Source organism: Taeniopygia guttata, chromosome 32 (assembly GCF_048771995.1).
Source record: "Taeniopygia guttata chromosome 32, bTaeGut7.mat, whole genome shotgun sequence".
Classification (NCBI taxonomy): Eukaryota; Metazoa; Chordata; class Aves; order Passeriformes; family Estrildidae; genus Taeniopygia; species Taeniopygia guttata.
This window is the reverse complement of record NC_133057.1, coordinates 1,250,623-1,269,207: the sequence shown is the minus strand read 5'-3', so window position 1 is coordinate 1,269,207 and position 18,585 is coordinate 1,250,623. Positions and strand designations below refer to the sequence as shown.

Below are 18,585 nucleotides of genomic sequence, written 5' to 3'. Positions count from 1 at the left end.
TGGGAAGGAGGTGGAGGGGTCACAGGGCTCAGGAGAACCAGGTTTGGGGGGACTCAGGGCACCCCAAAAACTCTCACGAGGCTGGGAAGGAGGTGGAGGGGTCACAGGGCTGAGGGGAACCAGGTTTGGGGGGACTCAGGGCACCCCAAAAACTCCCACGGGGCTGGAGAGGACATGGAGGGGTCACAGGGCTGAGGGGAACCAGGTTTGAGGGGACTCAGGGCACCCCAAAAACTCCCACGGGGATGGGGAGGATGTGGAAGGGTCACAGGGCTCAGGTGGGCTCAGGTGAGTCAGGTTTGGGGGGAACTCAAGTGTTCAGGACACCCCAAAAATCTCCAGGAGGCTGGGAAGGAGATGGAGGTGCTGGAGGCCTCAGGGGAACCAGGTTTGGGGGGCACTCAGGGCACCCCAAAAACTCTCACAAGGCTGGGAAGGACATGGAGGGGTCACAGGGCTCAGGGGAACCAGGTTTGGGGGGGACTCAGGTGTTCAGGACACCCCAAAAACCCCCAGGGGAATGGGAAGGAGGTGGAGGTGTTGGGAGGCTCAGGTGTGTCAGGGTGAACCGGGTTTGGGGTACCCAGGTTTTAGGGGTGCTGGGTTTTTGGGGTACCGGGTTTTTGGGGTACCCGGGTTTTTTGGGTGCTGGGTTTTTGGGGTACCGGGTTTTTGGGGTACCGGGTTTTTGGGGTGCTGGGTTTTTTGGGTGCTGGGTTTTTGGGGTGCCCAGTTTTAGGGGTGCCCAGTTTTTGGGATGCTGGGTTTTTGGGATACCCAGGTTTTGGGGTACCCGGTTTTTGGGGTGCCGGGTTTTGGGGTGCTGGGTTTTTGGGGTACCCGGTTTTTGGGGTGCTGGGTTTTTGGGGTGCTGGGTTTTTGGGGTGCTGGGGTTTTTGGGCTATCCGGGTTTTTGGGGTACCCAGGTTTTAGGGGTACCCGGTTTTTGGGGTGCCAGGTTTTGGGGTCACTCACGTCGTTGGTGGGCGAGTCGGGGGGTCCCTCCCCCGGCGTCTCCTTCTTCTTCTTCTTGTAACGGCGCGGCTGGGCCGGGTCCTCCCCCATGAACACCTCCCTGGGGACACCAGGGGGACACCGGGGGACATCGGGGGGACATCGGGGACATCGGGGACATCAGGGGGACATCGGGGACATCAGGGGGACATCGGGGACACCGGGGGACATCGGGGACATCGGGGACATCAGGGACATCGGGGGACATCGGGGACATTGGGGACATCACGGGGACATCAGGGACACAGGGGGACATCAGGGACACGGGGACATCAGGGGGACATCGGGGACATCAAGGACACAGGGGAACATCGGGGACATCAGGGGGACATTGGGGACATCAGGGACATCAGGGGGATATCAGGGACACCAGGGGGACATTGGGGACATCAGGGGGACACGGGGACACCAGGGACATCAGGGACATCGGGGACATGAGGGGGACATCGGGGACATCAGGGGGACATCAGGGGGACATCGGGGACATCAGGGACACAGGGGGACATCAGGGACACGGGGACATCAGGGACATCAGGGGGACATCGGGGACATCAGGGACATCGGGGACAGAGGGGGACATCAGGGACATCAGGGACACAGGGGGACATCAGGGACACGGGGACATCAGGGACACAGGGACATCAAGGACATCAGGGGGACATTGGGGACATCGGGGACATCAGGGACACAGGGGACATCGGGGACATCAGGGGGACATTGGGGACATTGAGGACATCAAGGACACAGGAGGACATCGGGGACATCAGGGGACACGAGAGGACACCAGAGAACACCAGAGGACATCAGAGGACACCAGGGACACAGAGGGACACCACGGGGACATCAGGGGACACCAGGGGGACATGAGGGACACGGGGACACCAGGGGACATCAGGGACACCAGGAGACACGAGGGGACACAGAGGGACACCGGAGTGGGACAGGAGACGAGCAGGACACAGGGACACGGGGGTGGTGACACAGGGACACACAGACGCAAGGCCGTGGGGACATGGGGACAGACAGCGGTGACAGGGACACGAGGGGATCACAGGGACATGAACGGGGACAAGAGACACACCGGGGGGTGACACGGGGACATGGGGCAGCGTGAGAGCATTGCAGGATGCTGCGTCCCCCATGTCCCCAGTGTCCCTCCCAGTGTCCATCCCAGTGTCCCCTGTGTCCATCCCAGTGTCCCCAGTGTCCATCCCAGTGTCCCCAGTGTCCCCCCCCAGTGAACATCCCAGTGTCCCCAATGTCCATCCCAGTGTCCCCAGTGTCCATCCCAGCGTCCCCAGTGTCCCCAGTGTCCCCCCCAGTGTCCCCAGTGTCCCTCACTGGTGTTTCCAGTAGGCACATCCCTGTAACCCCGATGTCCCCAATGTCCCCAATGTCCATCCCAGTGTCCCCAATGTCCCCAATGTCCCCAATGTCCCCCCCAGTGTCCCTCACCGGTGTTTCCAGTAGGCACATCCCTGTAACCCTGATGTCCCCAGTGTCCCCAGTGTCCATCCCAGTGTCCCCAATGTCCCCAATGTCCCCAATGTCCCTCCCAGTGTCCCCAATGTCCCCAATGTCCCCCCCAGTGTCCCCAGTGTCCCTCACCGGTGTTTCCAGTAGGCACATCCCAGTAACCCCAATGTCCCCAATGTCCCCAGTGTCCCCCCCAGTGTCCCCAGTGTCCCTCACCGGTGTTTCCAGTAGGCACATCCCAGTAACCCCGATGTCCCCAATGTCCCCAGTGTCCCCCCCAGTGTCCCCAATGTCCCCCCCAGTGTCCCCAGTGTCCCTCACCGGTGTTTCCAGTAGGCCAGCTTGTGCAGGTCGTAGTCGGGGATGGGCATCTCGTCCTCCTCCCAGGTGGCCTGGTCGTAGGGCAGGTCCCGCCACTTCACCAGGTAGTGGTACTGCCCCTTCCGGTCCACGCTGCGGCACCGGGGGCACGTCACCGGGGGCACGGGGACATGGGGACACACGGGGTCACCGGGGGCATGGTGTCTCCGGGGGCACGGGGACACCAGGGGCACATCACCGGGGGCACGTCACCAGGGGCACGGGGACACTGAGGGCATGGGGACACTGGGGGCACGGGGACACCGGCACGGGGACAGCAGGGGCACGTCACCGGGGACATGGGGGCACCCAGGGCACGGGGACACCGGGGGCATGGTGTCACCAGGGGCATGGCGTCACCGGGGGCACGGGGACAGTGGGGGGCACGGGGACAGTAGGGGCATGGCGTCACCGGGGGCACGGGGACACCGGGGGCACGGGGACACCGGGGGTAAGGGGACACCGGGGGCATAGGGACACAGGCATGGGGACACCGGGGGCACACGGGGACACCCAGGGCATGGGGACACTGGGGACACTCAGGGTCACGCAGGGACACAACTGTCACCCGGGGCACGGGGACACTGGGGACACATGGGGACACCGGGGGCATGGGGACACCGGGGGCATGGGGACACCGGGGGCATGGCATCACTGGGGGCACGGGGACACCGGGGGCACGGGGACACCGGGGGCACATGGGGACACCAGGGGCACAGGGACACCGGGGGCACAGGGACACCGGGGGGGTACGGGTACACCGGGGGCACAGGGACACACGGGGACATGGGGACACGGGGACATGGGGGCATGGGGACACCGGGGGCATGGGGACACCGGGGACATGGGGACACCGGGACACATGGGGACACCGGGACACATGGGGACACTGGGGACACTCAGGGTCACGCAGGGACACCGTGTCACCAGGGGCACAGGGACACTGGGGACACCCGGGGCACGGGGACACCGGGACACCGCAGGGACACTGGGGACACTCAGGGCACAGGGACACTGGGGACACCCGGGGCACGGGGACACCGGGACACGCAGGGACACTGGGGACACACAGGGACACTCAGGTTCACGCAGGGACACAACGTCACCCGGGGCATGGGGACATTGGGGACACGCAGGGCACGGGGACACCGGGACACCGCGGGGACACCGGGGACACTCAGGGTCACCCAGGGACACAGTGTCACCTGGGGCATGGGGACACCAGGGACACGTGGGGACACCAGGACACCGCGGGGACACTGGGGACACCACAGGGTCACGTGAGGACATGGAGGGGACACGGGGACACTGGGACGCAGGGAGGTGACACAGGGTCACCTGGGGACAGTGCCACAGGCAGGGGACATCGGGGACAGTGTCACACAGGACACCTGGGGACAGTGCCCGACCATTCCAGTGGGTGCTGGGGGCGCCCCTGCGGGTCCCAGGGGTGCCCAGAATGTCCCCATGGGTGCCACCAGTGTCCCCAAACCTTCCCTCGGTCACGCCCCTCGCCCACCCCCCTGTCCCCTGGGGATTTGGGGTGCCCCAAGGTGATCTTGGGTGCCCCGGAGGATATTCTGGGGTGCCCTGGAGGACTTTTGGAGTGCCCCGAAGGATATCTGGGGTGCCCCAGAGGACTTTTGGGCACCCTGGAGGATATTTGGGGTGCCCCGGAGGATATTTGGGGTGCCCCGGAGGATATTTGGGGTGCCCTGGAGGATGTTTGGGGTGCCCCAGAGGACATTTGGGGTGCCCCAGAGGACATTTGGGGTACCCTGAAGGATGTTTGGGGTGCCCTGGAGGACATTTGGGGTACCCTGGAGGACATTTGGGGTGCCCCGGAGGACATTTGGGGTGCCCCGGAGGACTTTTGGGGTGCCCTGGAGGATATCTGGGGTACCCTGGAGGACTTTTGGGGTGCCCTGCAGGATATTTGGGGTGACCCGGAGGACATTTGGGGTGCCCTGGAGGACATTTGGGTGCCCTGGAGAATATTTGGGGTGCCCCGGAGGACATTTGGGGTGCCCCAGAGGACATTTGGGGTGCCCCAAAGGACTTTTGGGGTGTCCCAGAGGACATTCAGGGTGCCCCAAAGGACTTTTGGGGTGCTCCGGAGGACATTTGGGGTGCCCTGGAGGACATTTGGGGTGTCCTGGAGGATATCTGGGGTACCCTGCACGATATCTGGGGTGCCCCAGAGGACATTTGGGGTGCCCTGGAGGACATTTGGGGTGCCCTGGAGGACTTTTGGGGTGCCCCGGAGGACATTTGGGGTGCCCTGGAGGACTTTTGGGGTGCCCTGGAGGACTTTTGGGGTGCCCTGCACGATATCTGGGGTGCCCTGGAGTACTTTCGGGGTGCCCTGGAGGACATCTGGGGTGCTCCAGAGGACATTTGGGGTACCCTGTAGGACTTTTGGGGTGCCCCGGAGGACATTTGGGGTGCCCCGGAGGACTTTTGGGGTGCCCCGGAGGACATTTGGAGTACCCTGGAGGACATTTGGGGTGCCCCAGAGGACTTTTGGGGTGCCCTGAAGGACATTTGGGGTGTCCCAGAGGACTTTTGGGGTGCCCCAGAGGACATTGGGGGTACCCTGAAGGATTTTTGGGGTGCCCCGGAGGACTTTCGGGGTGCCTCAGAGGACATTTGGAGTACCCTGGAGGACATTTGGATACCCTGGAGGATATTTGGGGTGCCCTGCAGGATTTTTGGGGTGCCCTGCCGGACTTTCGGGGTGCCCACCTGTGGTTGATGATGCGGTGCACCGTCATCCACTCGGGTTTGATGCCGTAGCGGTAGAAGCGCTCCTCCATGCCCCCGAAAAGGGGGTCCCCCCCTGCGCCCCGCTTCTCGCTCTTGGGGTCGTCGTCCCCGGAGCCGTAGTCCAGGGGAGGGGGCTCGTCCATGTCGTTCTTGCGCTGGTAGTTCCGGTACATCACCAGGTGGAAGATCTCCAGCTGCGCCCCGAAACCACAGAGGACACCCCAAAGTTAGGGGGGACACCCCAAAGTTACAGGAGAAAACCCCAAAGTTAGAGGGGACACCCCAAAGTTAGGGGGAAACACCCCAAAGTTAGGGGGGACGTCCCGGAGTTAGAGGGAAAAACCCCAAAGTTAGAGGGAAAAACCCCAAACGTTAGAGGGGACACCCCAAAGTTAGGGGGGACGTCCCAAAGTTAGGGGGAACGTCCCGGAGTTAGAGGAAAAAACCCCAAAGTTAGAGGAAAAAACCCCAAAGTTAGAGGGAAAAACCCCAAAGTTACAGGAGAAAAACCCAAAGTTAGAGGAGAAAACCCCAAAGTTAGAGGGAAAAACCCCAAAGTTAGAGGAGAAAACCCCAAAGTTAGAAGGGACACCCCAAAGTTAGAGGAGAAAACCCCAAAGTTAGAGGGGAGCACTTCAAAGTTCAGCCCCTCCAAGTTGTCCAAGTTGTCCCTGCCTACTTTTGGGTGTTCCTCCAGGTTTTTGGGGTCCCCCCCGATGTTTTGGGGTGCCCCAGGCGTACCTGCAGCTCCTTGATCCAGGAGCAGTGCCAGTAGGACAGCCCCCAGGTACACCCCCATACTTTGAGGTGCTCCCCCATACTTTGAGGTGCCCCCCAGGATTTTGGGGTGCCCCCCCAGGTTTTTGGGGTGCCCCCCAGGAGTTTGGGGTGCCCCAGGCGTACCTGCAGCTCCTTGATCCAGGAGCAGTGCCAGTAGGACAGCTTGCAGGTGCTCCCCCATTCTTTGAGGTGCCCCCCCGGTTTTTGAGGTGCCCCCCAGGATTTTGGGGTGCCCCCCAGGATTTTGGGGAATGTTTTGGGGTGCCCCAGGCGTACCTGCAGCTCCTTGATCCAGGAGCAGCGCCAGTAGGACAGCCCCCAGGTGCTCCCCCATACTTTGAGGTGCTCCCCCATACTTTGAGGTGCCCCCCCATACTTTGAGGCACCCCCTAGGTTTTTGGGGTGTCCCCCCAGGTTTTTGGGGTGCCCCCCAGGATTTTGGGGTGCCCCCCAGGATTTTGGGGGATGTTTTGGGGTGCCCAGGCGTACCTGCAGCTCCTTGATCCAGGAGCAGCGCCAGTAGGACAGCCCCCAGGTGCACCCCCATACTTTGAAGTGCTCCCCCCGGTTTTTGGGGTGCCCCCCAGGATTTTGGGGTGCCCCCCAGGATTTTGGGGGATGTTTTGGGGTGCCCAGGCGTACCTGCAGCTCCTTGATCCAGGAGCAGTGCCAGTAGGACAGCCCCCAGGTGTTCCCCCATACTTTGAGGTGTTCCCCCATACTTTGAGGTTCCCCCCAGGATTTTGGGGTACCCCCCAGGTTTTTGGGGTACCCCCCAGGTTTTTGGGGTGCCCCCCAGGATTTTGGGGTGCCCAGGCGTACCTGCAGCTCCTTGATCCAGGAGCAGTGCCAGTAGGACAGCCCCCAGGAGCTCCCCCATACTTTGAGGTGCCCCCCAGGTTTTTGGGGTGCCCCCCAGGATTTTGGGGTGCCTCCCAGGATTTTGGGGTGCTCAGGCGTACCTGCAGCCCCTTGATCCGGGAGCAGTGCCAGTAGGACAGCCCCCAGGTGCTCCCCCATACTTTGAGGTGCTCCCCCATACTTTGAGGTGCCCCCCCGGTTTTTGGGGTGCCCCCCAGGATTTTGGGGGATGTTTTGGGGTGCCCCAGGCGTACCTGCAGCTCCTTGATCCAGGAGCAGTGCCAGTAGGACAGCCCCCAGGTGCTCCCCCATACTTGGAGGTGTTCCCCCATACTTTGAGGTTCCCCCCAGTTTTTTGAGGTGCTCCCCAGGTTTTTGGGGTGCCCCCCAGGATTTTGGGGGATGTTTTGGGGTGCCCCAGGCGTACCTGCAGCTCCTTGATCCAGGAGCAGTGCCAGTAGGACAGCCCCACCCACTTGACGAAGAACTCGCGCTCGGAGCGGCCCTGCAGGGCCTGGGGGGGCCCCTCCTGGGCCTGGGGGGCGCCGGGGGGGGCCACGGGGGCGGGGGGCTCCCCCCAGCGCCAGTACAGGATCTTCTGCACGCGCCCCTTCAGCACCGGGCACTGCGGACAGGGACATGCTGGGGACACTGGGGACACTGGGGACACTGGGGACACGCTGGGGACACCGGGGACACTGCTGGGGACACTGGGGACACTGTTAGGGACACGCTGGGGACACTGCTGGGGACACTGCTGGGGACACTGGGGACATGCTGGGGACAATCTGGGGACACACTGGGGACACGCTGGGGACACTGGGGACATGCTGGGGACACACTGGGGACACGCTGGGGACACCGGGGACACTGGGGACATGCTGGGGACACTGCTGGGGACACTGCTAGGGACACTGCTGGGGACACACTGGGGACACACTGGGGACATGCTGGGGACACTGGGGACACACTGGGGACACTGGGGACACTGGGGATACTGGGGACACCGGGGACACGCTGGGGACACACTGGGGACAGTCTGGGGACACTGGGGACAGGCTGGGGACACTGGGGACAGTCTGGGGACACTGGGGACAGGCTGGGGACACTGGGGACAGGCTGGGGACACTGCTGGGGACACTGGGGACACACTGGGGACACTGGGGACACTGCTGGGGACATGCTGGGGACACTGGGGACACGCTGGGGACACTGGGGACATGCTGGGGACACTGGGGACACTGGGGACATGCGGGGGACACTGCTGGGGACACTGGGGACACACCGGGGACACTGGGGACACTGGGGACACGCTGGGGACACGCTGGGGACACACTGGGGACACTGGGAACACTGCTGGGACACGCTGGGGTCACACTGGGGACACTGGGGACACACTGGGGACATGCTGGGGACACTGGGGACACTGGGGACACTGGGGACACGCTGGGGACACTGGGGACACTGGGGACATGCTGGGGACACTGGGGACAGGCTGGGGACACTGCTGGGGACACACTGGGGACACACTGGGGACACACTGGGGACATACTGGGGACACGCTGGGGACAGTGGGGACATGCTGGGGACACTCTGGGGACACACTGGGGACACCGGGGACACTGGGGACACACTGAGGACACTGCTGGGGACACTGGGGACACGCTGGGGACACACTGGGGACACTGGGGATACTGCTGGGGACACTGGGGACACCCTGGGGACACCAGGGGAACGGGCATAGGGCTGTGCCCCAAGGTGGGGCCCTGCGCTGGCCCCGTGGTCACAGTGTCCCCATGGCACCATGTCCCACAGTGTCCCCACATCCTCATAACCCCATGTCCCCATAGTGTCCCCATGTCCCCATAACCCCATGTCCCCACAGCGTCATGTCCCCATCACCCCATGTCCCACAGTGTCCCCATGTCCCCAGTGCCCCTATATCCCCCCATGTCCCCACAGTGTCCCCATGTCCCCATGTCCCCATAACCCCATGTCCCCACAGTGTCCCCATGTCCCCAGTGTCCCTATATCCCCCCACGTCCCACAGCATCCCCATGTCCCCCAGTGCACCTATATCCCCCCATGTCCCACAGTGTCCCCATGTCCCCAGTGCCCCTATATCACCCCACAGCCCCGGTGTCCCCATTGCCCCCCACACCCCCGGTGTCCCCGTTTCCCCCTATGTCCCCGTTTTCCCCCCACACCCCCGGTGTCCCTGTTTCCCCCCCACACCCCCAGTGTCCCCACTGTCCCCCACACCCCCGGTGTCCCTGTTTCCCCCCCCACACCCCCACTGTCCCCCACACTCCCGGTGTCCCCATTGCCCCCCACACCCCCAGTGTCCCCACTGTCCCCCACACCCCCCATGTCCCCGTTTCCCCCCCATGTCCCCGTTTGCCCCCCACACCCCCCATGTCCCCGTGTCCCCGTTTCCCCCCCATGTCCCCGTGCCCCCTAGCCCCGGTGCCCCCGTGCCCCCCATGTCCCCATTTTCCCCCCATGTCCCCGTGCCCCCCACACCCCCCATGTCCCCGTGCCCCCCAGCCCCGGTGTCCCCGTTACCGTGCAGCGGGGACAGAGCCACTCGCCGTTGGGGACCTCGGGCAGGGGCGGGTTGAGGCAGTGGATGTGGTAGGAGGACACGCAGGCGTCGCAGCACAGCAGCTCCCCGCCGTCCTTGCACACGCGGCAGTACTCCATGTGGTCATCTTCCTCCTCCTTCTCGCCCTCCTCCTCCTCCTCTTCCTCCTCCTCCTCCTCCTCCTTGGCCTCCCACTGCACGCCCTCCTTCTCCTGGGGACGGGCGGGGTCAGAGGGGAGACCCCAAAACAGCCCCACAGGGGCGGACAGAGCACCAGGGAAGGACCAAACAGCCCCTGGACACCCCAAAACAGCCCCACAGGGACGGACAGAGCACCAGGGAAGGACCAAACAGCTCCTGGAGACCCCAAACTGCCCCTGGAGACCCCAAAACAGCCCCTGGACACCCCAAAACAGCCCCTGGAGACCCCAAAACAGCCCCACAGGGACGGACAGAGCGCCAGGGAAGGACCAAACAGCCCCTGGAGACCCCAAAACAGCCCCTGGAGACCCCAAAACAGCCCCTGGAGAGCCCAAAACAGCCCCTGGACACCCCAAAACAGCCCCTGGAGAGCCCAAAACAGCCCCTGGACACCCCAAAACAGCCCCTGGAGAGCCCAAAACAGCCCCTGGACACCCCAAAACAGCCCCTGGAGACCCCAAAACAGCCCCACAGGGGCGGACAGAGCACCAGGGAAGGACCAAACAGCCCCTGGAGAGCCCAAAACAGCCCCTGGACACCCCAAAACAGCCCCTGGAGACCCCAAAACAGCCCCTGGACACCTCAAAACAGCCCCTGGAGACCCCAAAACAGCCCCTGGACACCTCAAAACAGCCCCTGGAGACCCCAAAACAGCCCCACAGGGACGGACAGAGCACCAGGGAAGGACCAAACAGCCCCTGGACACCCCAAACTGCCAGGGAATGGCCCCAAACTGCCAGGGAACAGCCCCAAAACAGCCCCTGGATACCCCAAAACAGCCCCTGGACACCCCAAACTGCCAGGGAACGGCCCCAAACTGCCCTCAGTGCCCTCCAGGGCCCTCAGGATGCCCCCAGTCCCTCCCAGTGCCCTCCCAGTGCCCCCGAGTCCCCTCCCAGTGCCCTGAGGATGCCCCCAGTGCCCTCCCAGTCCTCTCCCAGTCCCCTGAGGATGCTCCCAGTGCCCCTCAGTGCCCTCCCAGTCCCCTCAGGACGCCCCCAGTGCCCTCCCAGTGCCCTGAGGATGCCCCCAGTACCCTCCCAGTGCCCTCCCAGTGCCCTGAGGATGCCCCCAGTACCCTCCCAGTGCCCTCCCAGTCCCCTGAGGATGCCCCCAGTCCCCTTCCAATGCCCCAAGGATGTCCCCAGTACTCTCCCAGTGCCCTCCCAGTCCCCTCAGGATGTCCCCAGTGTCCCCCAGTGCCCTGAGGATGCCCCCAGTGCCCTCCCAGGGCCCTCAGGATGCCCCCAGTGCCCTCCCAGTCCCCTCAGGATGCCCCCAGTCCCCTCCCAGTGCCCTGAGGATGCCCCCAGTCCCTCCCAGTTCCCTCCCAGTCCCCTCCCAGTGCCCTGAGGATGCCCCCAGTGCCCTCCCAGTCCTCTCCCAGTCCTCTCAGGATGCCCTCAGTGCCCTCCCAGTGCCCTGAGGATGCCCCCAGTGCCCTCCCAGTGCTCTCCCAGTCCTCTCAGGATGCCCCCAGTGCCCTCCCAGTGCCCTGAGGATGCCCCCAGTGCCCTCCCAGTTCCCTCCCAGTGCCCTCCCAGTGCCCTGAGGATGCCCCCAGTGCCCTCCCAGTTCCCTCCCAGTCCCCTCCCAGTGCCCCCCAGTCCCTGCCCGTGCCCCGGGGCGGCGCTCACGCAGTGGGGGCAGCTCCAGCGTCCCTCGGGGGCGCGGTCCAGCTCGGGGTCCAGGCACACCAGGTGGTAGGCGCGGGGGCAGGTGTCGCACAGGATGATCTCCCCGCCCTGCTGGCACACCTCGCAGTAGTCCTGGTGGTCCGTCTCGTAGCCATCGCCCTCCTCCTCCGGGCCCGGCCCTGCGGGGACGGCACCGCTGTCACTGCTGTCACCGATGTCACCGCTGTCACTGTGGCCACCGCGGCCACCGCTGTCACTGCGGCCACCGCTGTCACCACGGTCACCGCACCCACGGCGGCTCGTGGGGGCAATGGGGACAGGCATGGGGACATGGGGACACTGGGCACAGGGATGGGGACATGGGGACACGGGGACACTGGGCACAGGGATAGGGACATGGGGACACTGGGAATAGGGATGGGGACATGGGGACACTGGGGAACTGGGAATAGAGGGATGGGGAAATGGGGACACTAGGGGAACTGGGGACAGAGAGATGGGGGCACTGGGGACAGGGATGGGGACATGGGGACACTGGGGACAGGCATGGGGATGCTGGGGATGAGGACATGGGGACACTGGGGGAACTGGGGACAGGGATGGGGACACTGGGGACAGGGATGGGGACACTGGGGACCGGCATGGGGACATGGGGACATTGGAGGAACTGGGGATGAGGACACTGGGGGCACTGGAGGAACTGGGGACAGGCATGGGGACATGGGGACATTGGGAATAGGGATGGGGACATGGGGACACTGGGAGAACTGGGGACAGGGATGGGGACACTGGGGACAGGGATGGGGACATGGGGACACTGGAGGAACTGGGGATGGGGACATGGTGACAGTGGGGGAACTGGGGACAGAGAGATGGGGGCACTGCAGACAGGTATGGGGACATGGGGACACTGGGAGAACTGGGGATGAGGACATGGGGACATTGGGGACACTGGGGACAGGCAGGGGGACATGGGGACACTGGGGGAACTGGGGATGGGGACATGGGGACACCAGGAACAGAGAGATGGGGACATGGGGACCAGGACAGGGACACTGGGGGAACTGGGGGAACTGGGAATAGAGGGATGGGGACATGGGGACATTGGGGGAACTGGGGATGGGGACATGGGGACACACTGGGAACAGCAGGATGGAGGCACTGGGGACAGGGCTGGGGACACAGGGACAGGGGTGGGGACACGGGGACAGGGCTGGGGACATGGGGACAGGGCTGGAGACATGGGGACAGGGCTGGGGACACCTTGGGGACAGGGCTGGGGACACGGGAACAGGGCTGGGGACACAGGGACAGGGCTGGGGACACGGGGACAGGGCTGGGGACACCTTGGGGACACCCCTGAGAGGACACCGGGGCTGGGGACCCCCCCAGCCACCACCACCGGGCTGGAGACAGAGACAGGACGGCGGCCCCCACTCGGGGCGGGGACACCCGTGGGGGCTCGGGGACCCAGGGTGACACCCTAGGGACACTTGGGGCGTCTCACCGTGCGCGGGCGCCGCGCCCGTCCCCGCGGGGCCGCGCTCCCGGCCCGGCCCGGCGCCGGGGGCTGCAAGGAGAGACGGGGGAGGGGACACGGGGACGTCACCCGGCCGTCCCCATCCCCAGCGGGGTGGCGGTGGTGGCACCCGGGGACGCTCGGGGACACTCGGGGACGCTCGGGGACGCTCACCCTTCTTCTTCTTGCGCCCGGGGCGGCCCCTCTTGAGCTTCTTGAGGCGCGTGGTGGGGTCGGGGCGGGGGGTGGCCCCCAGCACCCCGGGGCTCTCGGCGTCCGACTCCTCCTCAGCCTCGCCCGCGTCCTCGCTCTGCACGGGGACAGTGGGGACAGCAGCGGGTCACCGGGGATAGCAGCGGGTCAATGGGGACAGCGGGGACAGCAGCAGGTCAGTGGGGACAGCAGCGGTCAGCGGGGACAGCAGGGACAGCAGCGGGTCAATGGGGACAGCGGGGACAGCAGCGGTCAGTGGGGACAGCAGCGGGTCAATGGGGACAGCGGGGACAGCAGCGGGTCAGTGGGGACAGCGGGGACAGCAGCGGTCAGTGGGGACAGCAGCGGGTCAGTGGGGACAGCGGGGACAGCAGCGGGTCAGTGGGGACAGTGGGGACAGCAGTGGGTCAATGGGGACAGCAGCGGGTCAATGGGGACAGCAGCGGGTCACCGGGGACAGCAGCGGGTCAATGGGGATGGCAGCGGGTCAATGGGGACAGCAGTGGGTCAGTGGGGACAGTGGGGACAGCAGTGGGTCAGTGGGGACAGCAGTGGGTCACCGGGGACAGCAGTGGGTCACGGGGGGTCACCAGGGGACAGTGGGGACAGCAGGGACATGGGGTCACAAGGGGACATCAGGGACAAGTGTCCCAGCCCATGTGCCCATCCTCAGTGACACTGTCCCTGGGTGTCCCCACCCCCAGTGCTCCCAGTGCCCCCTGCCCTGTCCCCCAGTGCCCCCAGTGCCCCCAGTGCCCCCTGCCCTGCCCCCCAGTGTCCCCATTCCCCCCTGCCGTGTCCCCCAGTGCTCCCATTCCCCTCCTGCCGTGTCCCCCAGTGCTCCCAGTGCCCCCAGTGCCCCCTACCCTGTCCCCAGTGTCCCCATTCCCCCCTGCTCTGTCCCCCAGTGTCCCCAGTGCCCCCTGCCGTGTCCCCCAGTGCTCCCAGTGCCCCCAGTGCCCCCTGCCCTGTCCCCCAGTGCCCCCAGTGCCCCCTGCCCTGTCCCCCAGTGCCCCCAGTGCCCCCTGCCCTGTCCCCCAGTGCCCCCAGTGCCCCCTGCCCTGTCCCCCAGTGCTCCCAGTGTCCCCTGCCCTGTCCCCCAGTGTCCCCATTCCCCCCCTGCCCTGTCCCCCAGTGCTCCCAGTGCCCCCTGCCCTGTCCCCCAGTGCCCCCAGTGCCCCCTGCCGTGTCCCCCAGTGTCCCCATTCCCCCCCTGCCCTGTCCCCCAGTGTCCCCAGTGCCCCCTGCCCTGTCCCCCAGTTATCCCAGTGCTCCCAGTGCCCTCTGCCCTGTCCCCCAGTGTCCCCATTCCCGCCCTGCCCTGTCCCCCAGTTATCCCAGTGTCCCCATTCCCGCCCTGCCGTGTCCCCCAGTGCCCCCAGTGCTCCCAGTGCCCCCTGCCCTGTCCCCCAGTTATCCCAGTGTCCCCAAATACCCCCTGCCCTGTCCCCCAGTGCCCCCAGTGCCCCCTGCCCTGTCCCCCAGTTATCCCAGTGTCCCCATTCCCCCCCTGCCCTGTCCCCCAGTGCTCCCAGTGCCCCTCAGGGGCACTCACCGAGCTGCTCTTCTTGCGTTTGCCTCCCAGTACTCCCAGTTTGATCTTGAGCGGGGCCATCTTCCTGCCCTTCATCTTCCTCTTCAGCTCGGGCACCCGCGGGCTCTTGCTGCGCTTCTTGTGCCCGGGGCCTGGGGGGCACGGGGGGTCAGGGACCCCAAAGTGCCACAGGGACCCCAAACCACCTCAGGGACCCCAAAGCGCCACAGGGACCCCAAACTGCCTCAGGGACCCCAAAGCGCCACAGGGACCCCAAACCACCACAGGGACCCCAAAGCGCCACAGGGACCCCCCCTCCACCAACCCCAAAGCGCCACAGGGACCCCAAACCATCCCAGGGCCCCCCATATAACCACCCCAGTAACTCCCCAAACCCCCTCAGTAATACCCCAAACCCCCCCAGTGACCCCCAACTCCCCTCATAACTCCCCAAACCCCCTCAGTAACCCCCCAAATCCCCCCAGTGACCCCCAAACCCCCTCAGTAACCCCCCAAACCCCCTCAGTAACTCCCCAAAGCCCCTCAGTAACCCCCCCAACTCCCCCCAGTAACTCCCCAAACCCCCCCAGTAACTCCCCAAACCCCCCCATAACCCCCCAAACCCCCCCAGTGACCCCCAACCCTCCCCATAACTCCCCAAACCCCACCTATAACTCCCCAACCCCCCCCAGTAACTCCCCAAACCCCTCAGTAACCCCCCAAACCCCCTCAGTAACCCCCAAACCCCCCCAGTAACTCCCCAAACCCCCCCAGTAACTCCCCAAACCCCCTCAGTAACACCCCAAACCCCCTCAGTAACACCCCAAACCCCCCCAGTAACTCCCCAAACCCCCTCAGTAACACCCCAAACCCCCCCAGTAACACCCCAAACCCCCTCAGTAACCCCCCAAACCCCCCAGTGACCCACAAACCCCCCCATAACTCCCTCAAACCTCCTGAATAACTCCCCAACCCCCCCCAGTAACCCCCCAAACGCCCTCAATAACCCCCCAAACCCCCCCAGTGACCCCCAACTCCCCCCATAACTCCCCAAAACCCCCTCAGTAACCCCCCAAATCCCTCCAGTGACCCCCAACTTCCCCCATAACTCCCCAAACCCCCCACCCAGTAACCCCCACCCACCCGAGGGTGACCCCGCAGACCCATGGGGTACCCCCAGCCCCCCCCAGGGTGGGGTGGGTGGGGACCCCTGCCCACCTTTGCCCTCCTTGGTCTTGGCCTTGCGCAGGGGCGGGGGCGGCGCCTCGGGGGCCACGGCGGCCACGGCGGCCGACACCTGCTCGGCCACGGCGGCGGCTGCGGCGGCGGCGGCCGCGGCCACGGCGGCGGCCGAGCCCTTGAAGGGGTTGTTGGCGCTGAACTCCCTCCACTTGGCCCCCAGGATGGTCATCATCTTGGACATGGGGATCTTGGGGTTCTTCTTGGCGATCAGGGGCCTGCGGAGGGAGGGTGTGGGTCCAGAGGGGTGGGGTGGGTGTGGGTCAGCAGGGAGGGCAGGGAGGGAGGGCTCTGGCCCTGCCGGAGTGGCCTGATGGCCACAGAGCGGCCTGGGGGGGCCCAGGGTCACTCGGGATCTCGGGGTGGCCCTGGGGTCATTCAGGATCCCTGGGGTCACTCAGGATCCCTGGGGTCATTCAGAATCTAGGGGAGGCCCTGGGGACACTCGGGATCCCTGGACAACCCTGAGGTCACTCAGGATCTCGGGGTGGCCCTGGGGTCATTCAGGATCCCTGCGGTCACTCAGGATCCTGGGATGGCCCAAGGTCACTCAGGATCCCTGGGGTCACTCAGTGGTCACTCAGTGGTCACTCAGGATCCCAGGACAGCCCTGGGGTCACTCAGGATCCCCGGGGTCACTCAGTGGTCACTCAGGATCCCAGGACAGCCCTGGGGTCACTCAGGACCATCAGGTGTCCCCCACCAGGTCCCTAAAGTGTCCCCAAACACGCAAAGGGACCCTCAGTGTACCCCCCCCAAACCCCCGGGACTCCTGAGGTGCCCCCCAAGCACCCAGAGGGACCCTCAGGGTGCCCCCCAAACACCCCCAGGACCCCCAGGGTGCCCCTCAAAGACCCAGAGGGACCCCCGGGGTGCCCCCAAACACCCAGAGGGACCCTCAGGGTGCCCCCCAAATACCAGAGGGACCCTCAGGGTGCCCCCCAAACACCCAGAGAGACCCCCAGGACCCGTGAGGTGCCCCCCAAACACCCAGAGGGACCCTCAGGGTGCCCCCCAAACACCCAGAGGGACCCCCAGGACCCCTGAGGTGCCCCCCAAACACCCAGAGGGACCCTCAGGGTGCCCCCCAAACACCCAGAGGGACCCCCAGCACCCTCAGGGTGCCCCCCAAACACCCAGAGGGACCCTCAGGGTGCCCCCCAAACACCCAGAGGGACCCTCAGGGTGCCCCCCAAACACCCAGAGGGACCCCCAGGACCCCTGAGGTGCCCCCCAAGCACCCAGAGGGACCCCCAGGATACCCCCCAAACACCCCCAGGACCCTCAGGGTGCCCCCCAAACACCCAGAGGGACCCTCAGGACCCCTGAGATGCCCCCCAAGCACCCAGAGGGACCCTCAGGGTGCCCCCCAAAGACCCAGAGGGACCCTCAGGGTGCTCCCCAAACACCCAGGGTGCCCCCCAGGAGCCCCGGGGTGCCCCCAGCCCCACCTCATGAACTGGCTGAAGGCCTTGTAGTTGGTGAGGGTGTGATAATCCTCCTCGGTGAAGACGTGGTCCACGTCCTCCAGCCCCCAGGCCCCCAGCAGCTGCGCCGAGGACTTCTGCTCCACCGCCTGCTCGGGGACACGGGGGACACCGGGGGACATCAGGGGACACCGGGGGACACCGGGGACACGGGGGACATGGGGGGACACGGGGGACACGGGGGGACACCAGGGGACACCGGGGACATGGGGGACACGGGAGCAGGGGCAGGAGGAGGAGAAGGACACACGTCACTTGTCGGGACCCCTGAAGGACCCCACGGGGCTGATGGGACCCCCACGAGGAGCAGAGGGGAGATGGGACCACCCTGTGGGCACCCAAGGGGTTTGGGGACCACCACAGGGACCCACACAGTGATGGGACCCCCATGAGGACCCCATGGAGTGACAGAACCCCCCACAGGTGCTGGGACCCCCATGAGAACCCCACACAGGTATCAGGACCCCCATGAGAACCCCACACAGGTATCAGGACCCCCATGAGAACCCCACACAGGTATCAGGACCCCCATGAGAACCCCACACAGGTGCTGGGACCCACATGAGGACCCCACACAGGTGCTGGGACCCCCATGAGAACCCCACACAGGTGTTGGGACCCCCATGAGGACCCCACACAGGTATCAGGACCCCCATGAGGACCCCACACAGCTGTGGGGACCCCCATGAGAACCCCACACAGGTGTTGGGACCCCCATGAGGACCCCACACGGTGCCATAACCCCCACACAGCTATCAGGACCCCCATGAAGACCCCACACAGGTGTAGGGACCCCCATGAGGACCCCACACAGCTATCAGGACCCCCAGGAGAACCCCACACAGGTGTAGGGACCCCCATGAGAACCCTAAACAGTCATAGAACCCCTCAGGACTCCCATGAGGACCCCACAC

The 18,585-nt window shown here is 65.4% G+C and overlaps 1 protein-coding gene across 3 annotated transcripts in view; it reads right to left on the bottom strand.

The window, feature by feature from the left end:
- Positions 1-18,585, bottom strand: part of CHD3 (chromodomain helicase DNA binding protein 3) — a 66,899-nt gene that overhangs the window by 36,679 nt on the left and 11,635 nt on the right. For 2 of the 3 annotated variants that reach the window (XM_072920593.1, XM_072920595.1), the window contains exons 4-14: positions 17,636-17,760; positions 16,164-16,402; positions 14,967-15,097; positions 13,373-13,508; positions 13,187-13,249; positions 11,680-11,858; positions 9,823-10,053; positions 7,685-7,882; positions 5,596-5,810; positions 2,812-2,943; positions 976-1,075 (exon numbers count right to left, since the gene is read on the bottom strand). In XM_072920593.1, the coding sequence (XP_072776694.1) occupies positions 976-1,075; positions 2,812-2,943; positions 5,596-5,810; positions 7,685-7,882; positions 9,823-10,053; positions 11,680-11,858; positions 13,187-13,249; positions 13,373-13,508; positions 14,967-15,097; positions 16,164-16,402; positions 17,636-17,760 (1,749 nt within the window). The remainder of the gene's footprint in view (positions 1-975; positions 1,076-2,811; positions 2,944-5,595; positions 5,811-7,684; positions 7,883-9,822; positions 10,054-11,679; positions 11,859-13,186; positions 13,250-13,372; positions 13,509-14,966; positions 15,098-16,163; positions 16,403-17,635; positions 17,761-18,585) is intronic. The other variant, XM_072920594.1, reaches the window with a different exon arrangement.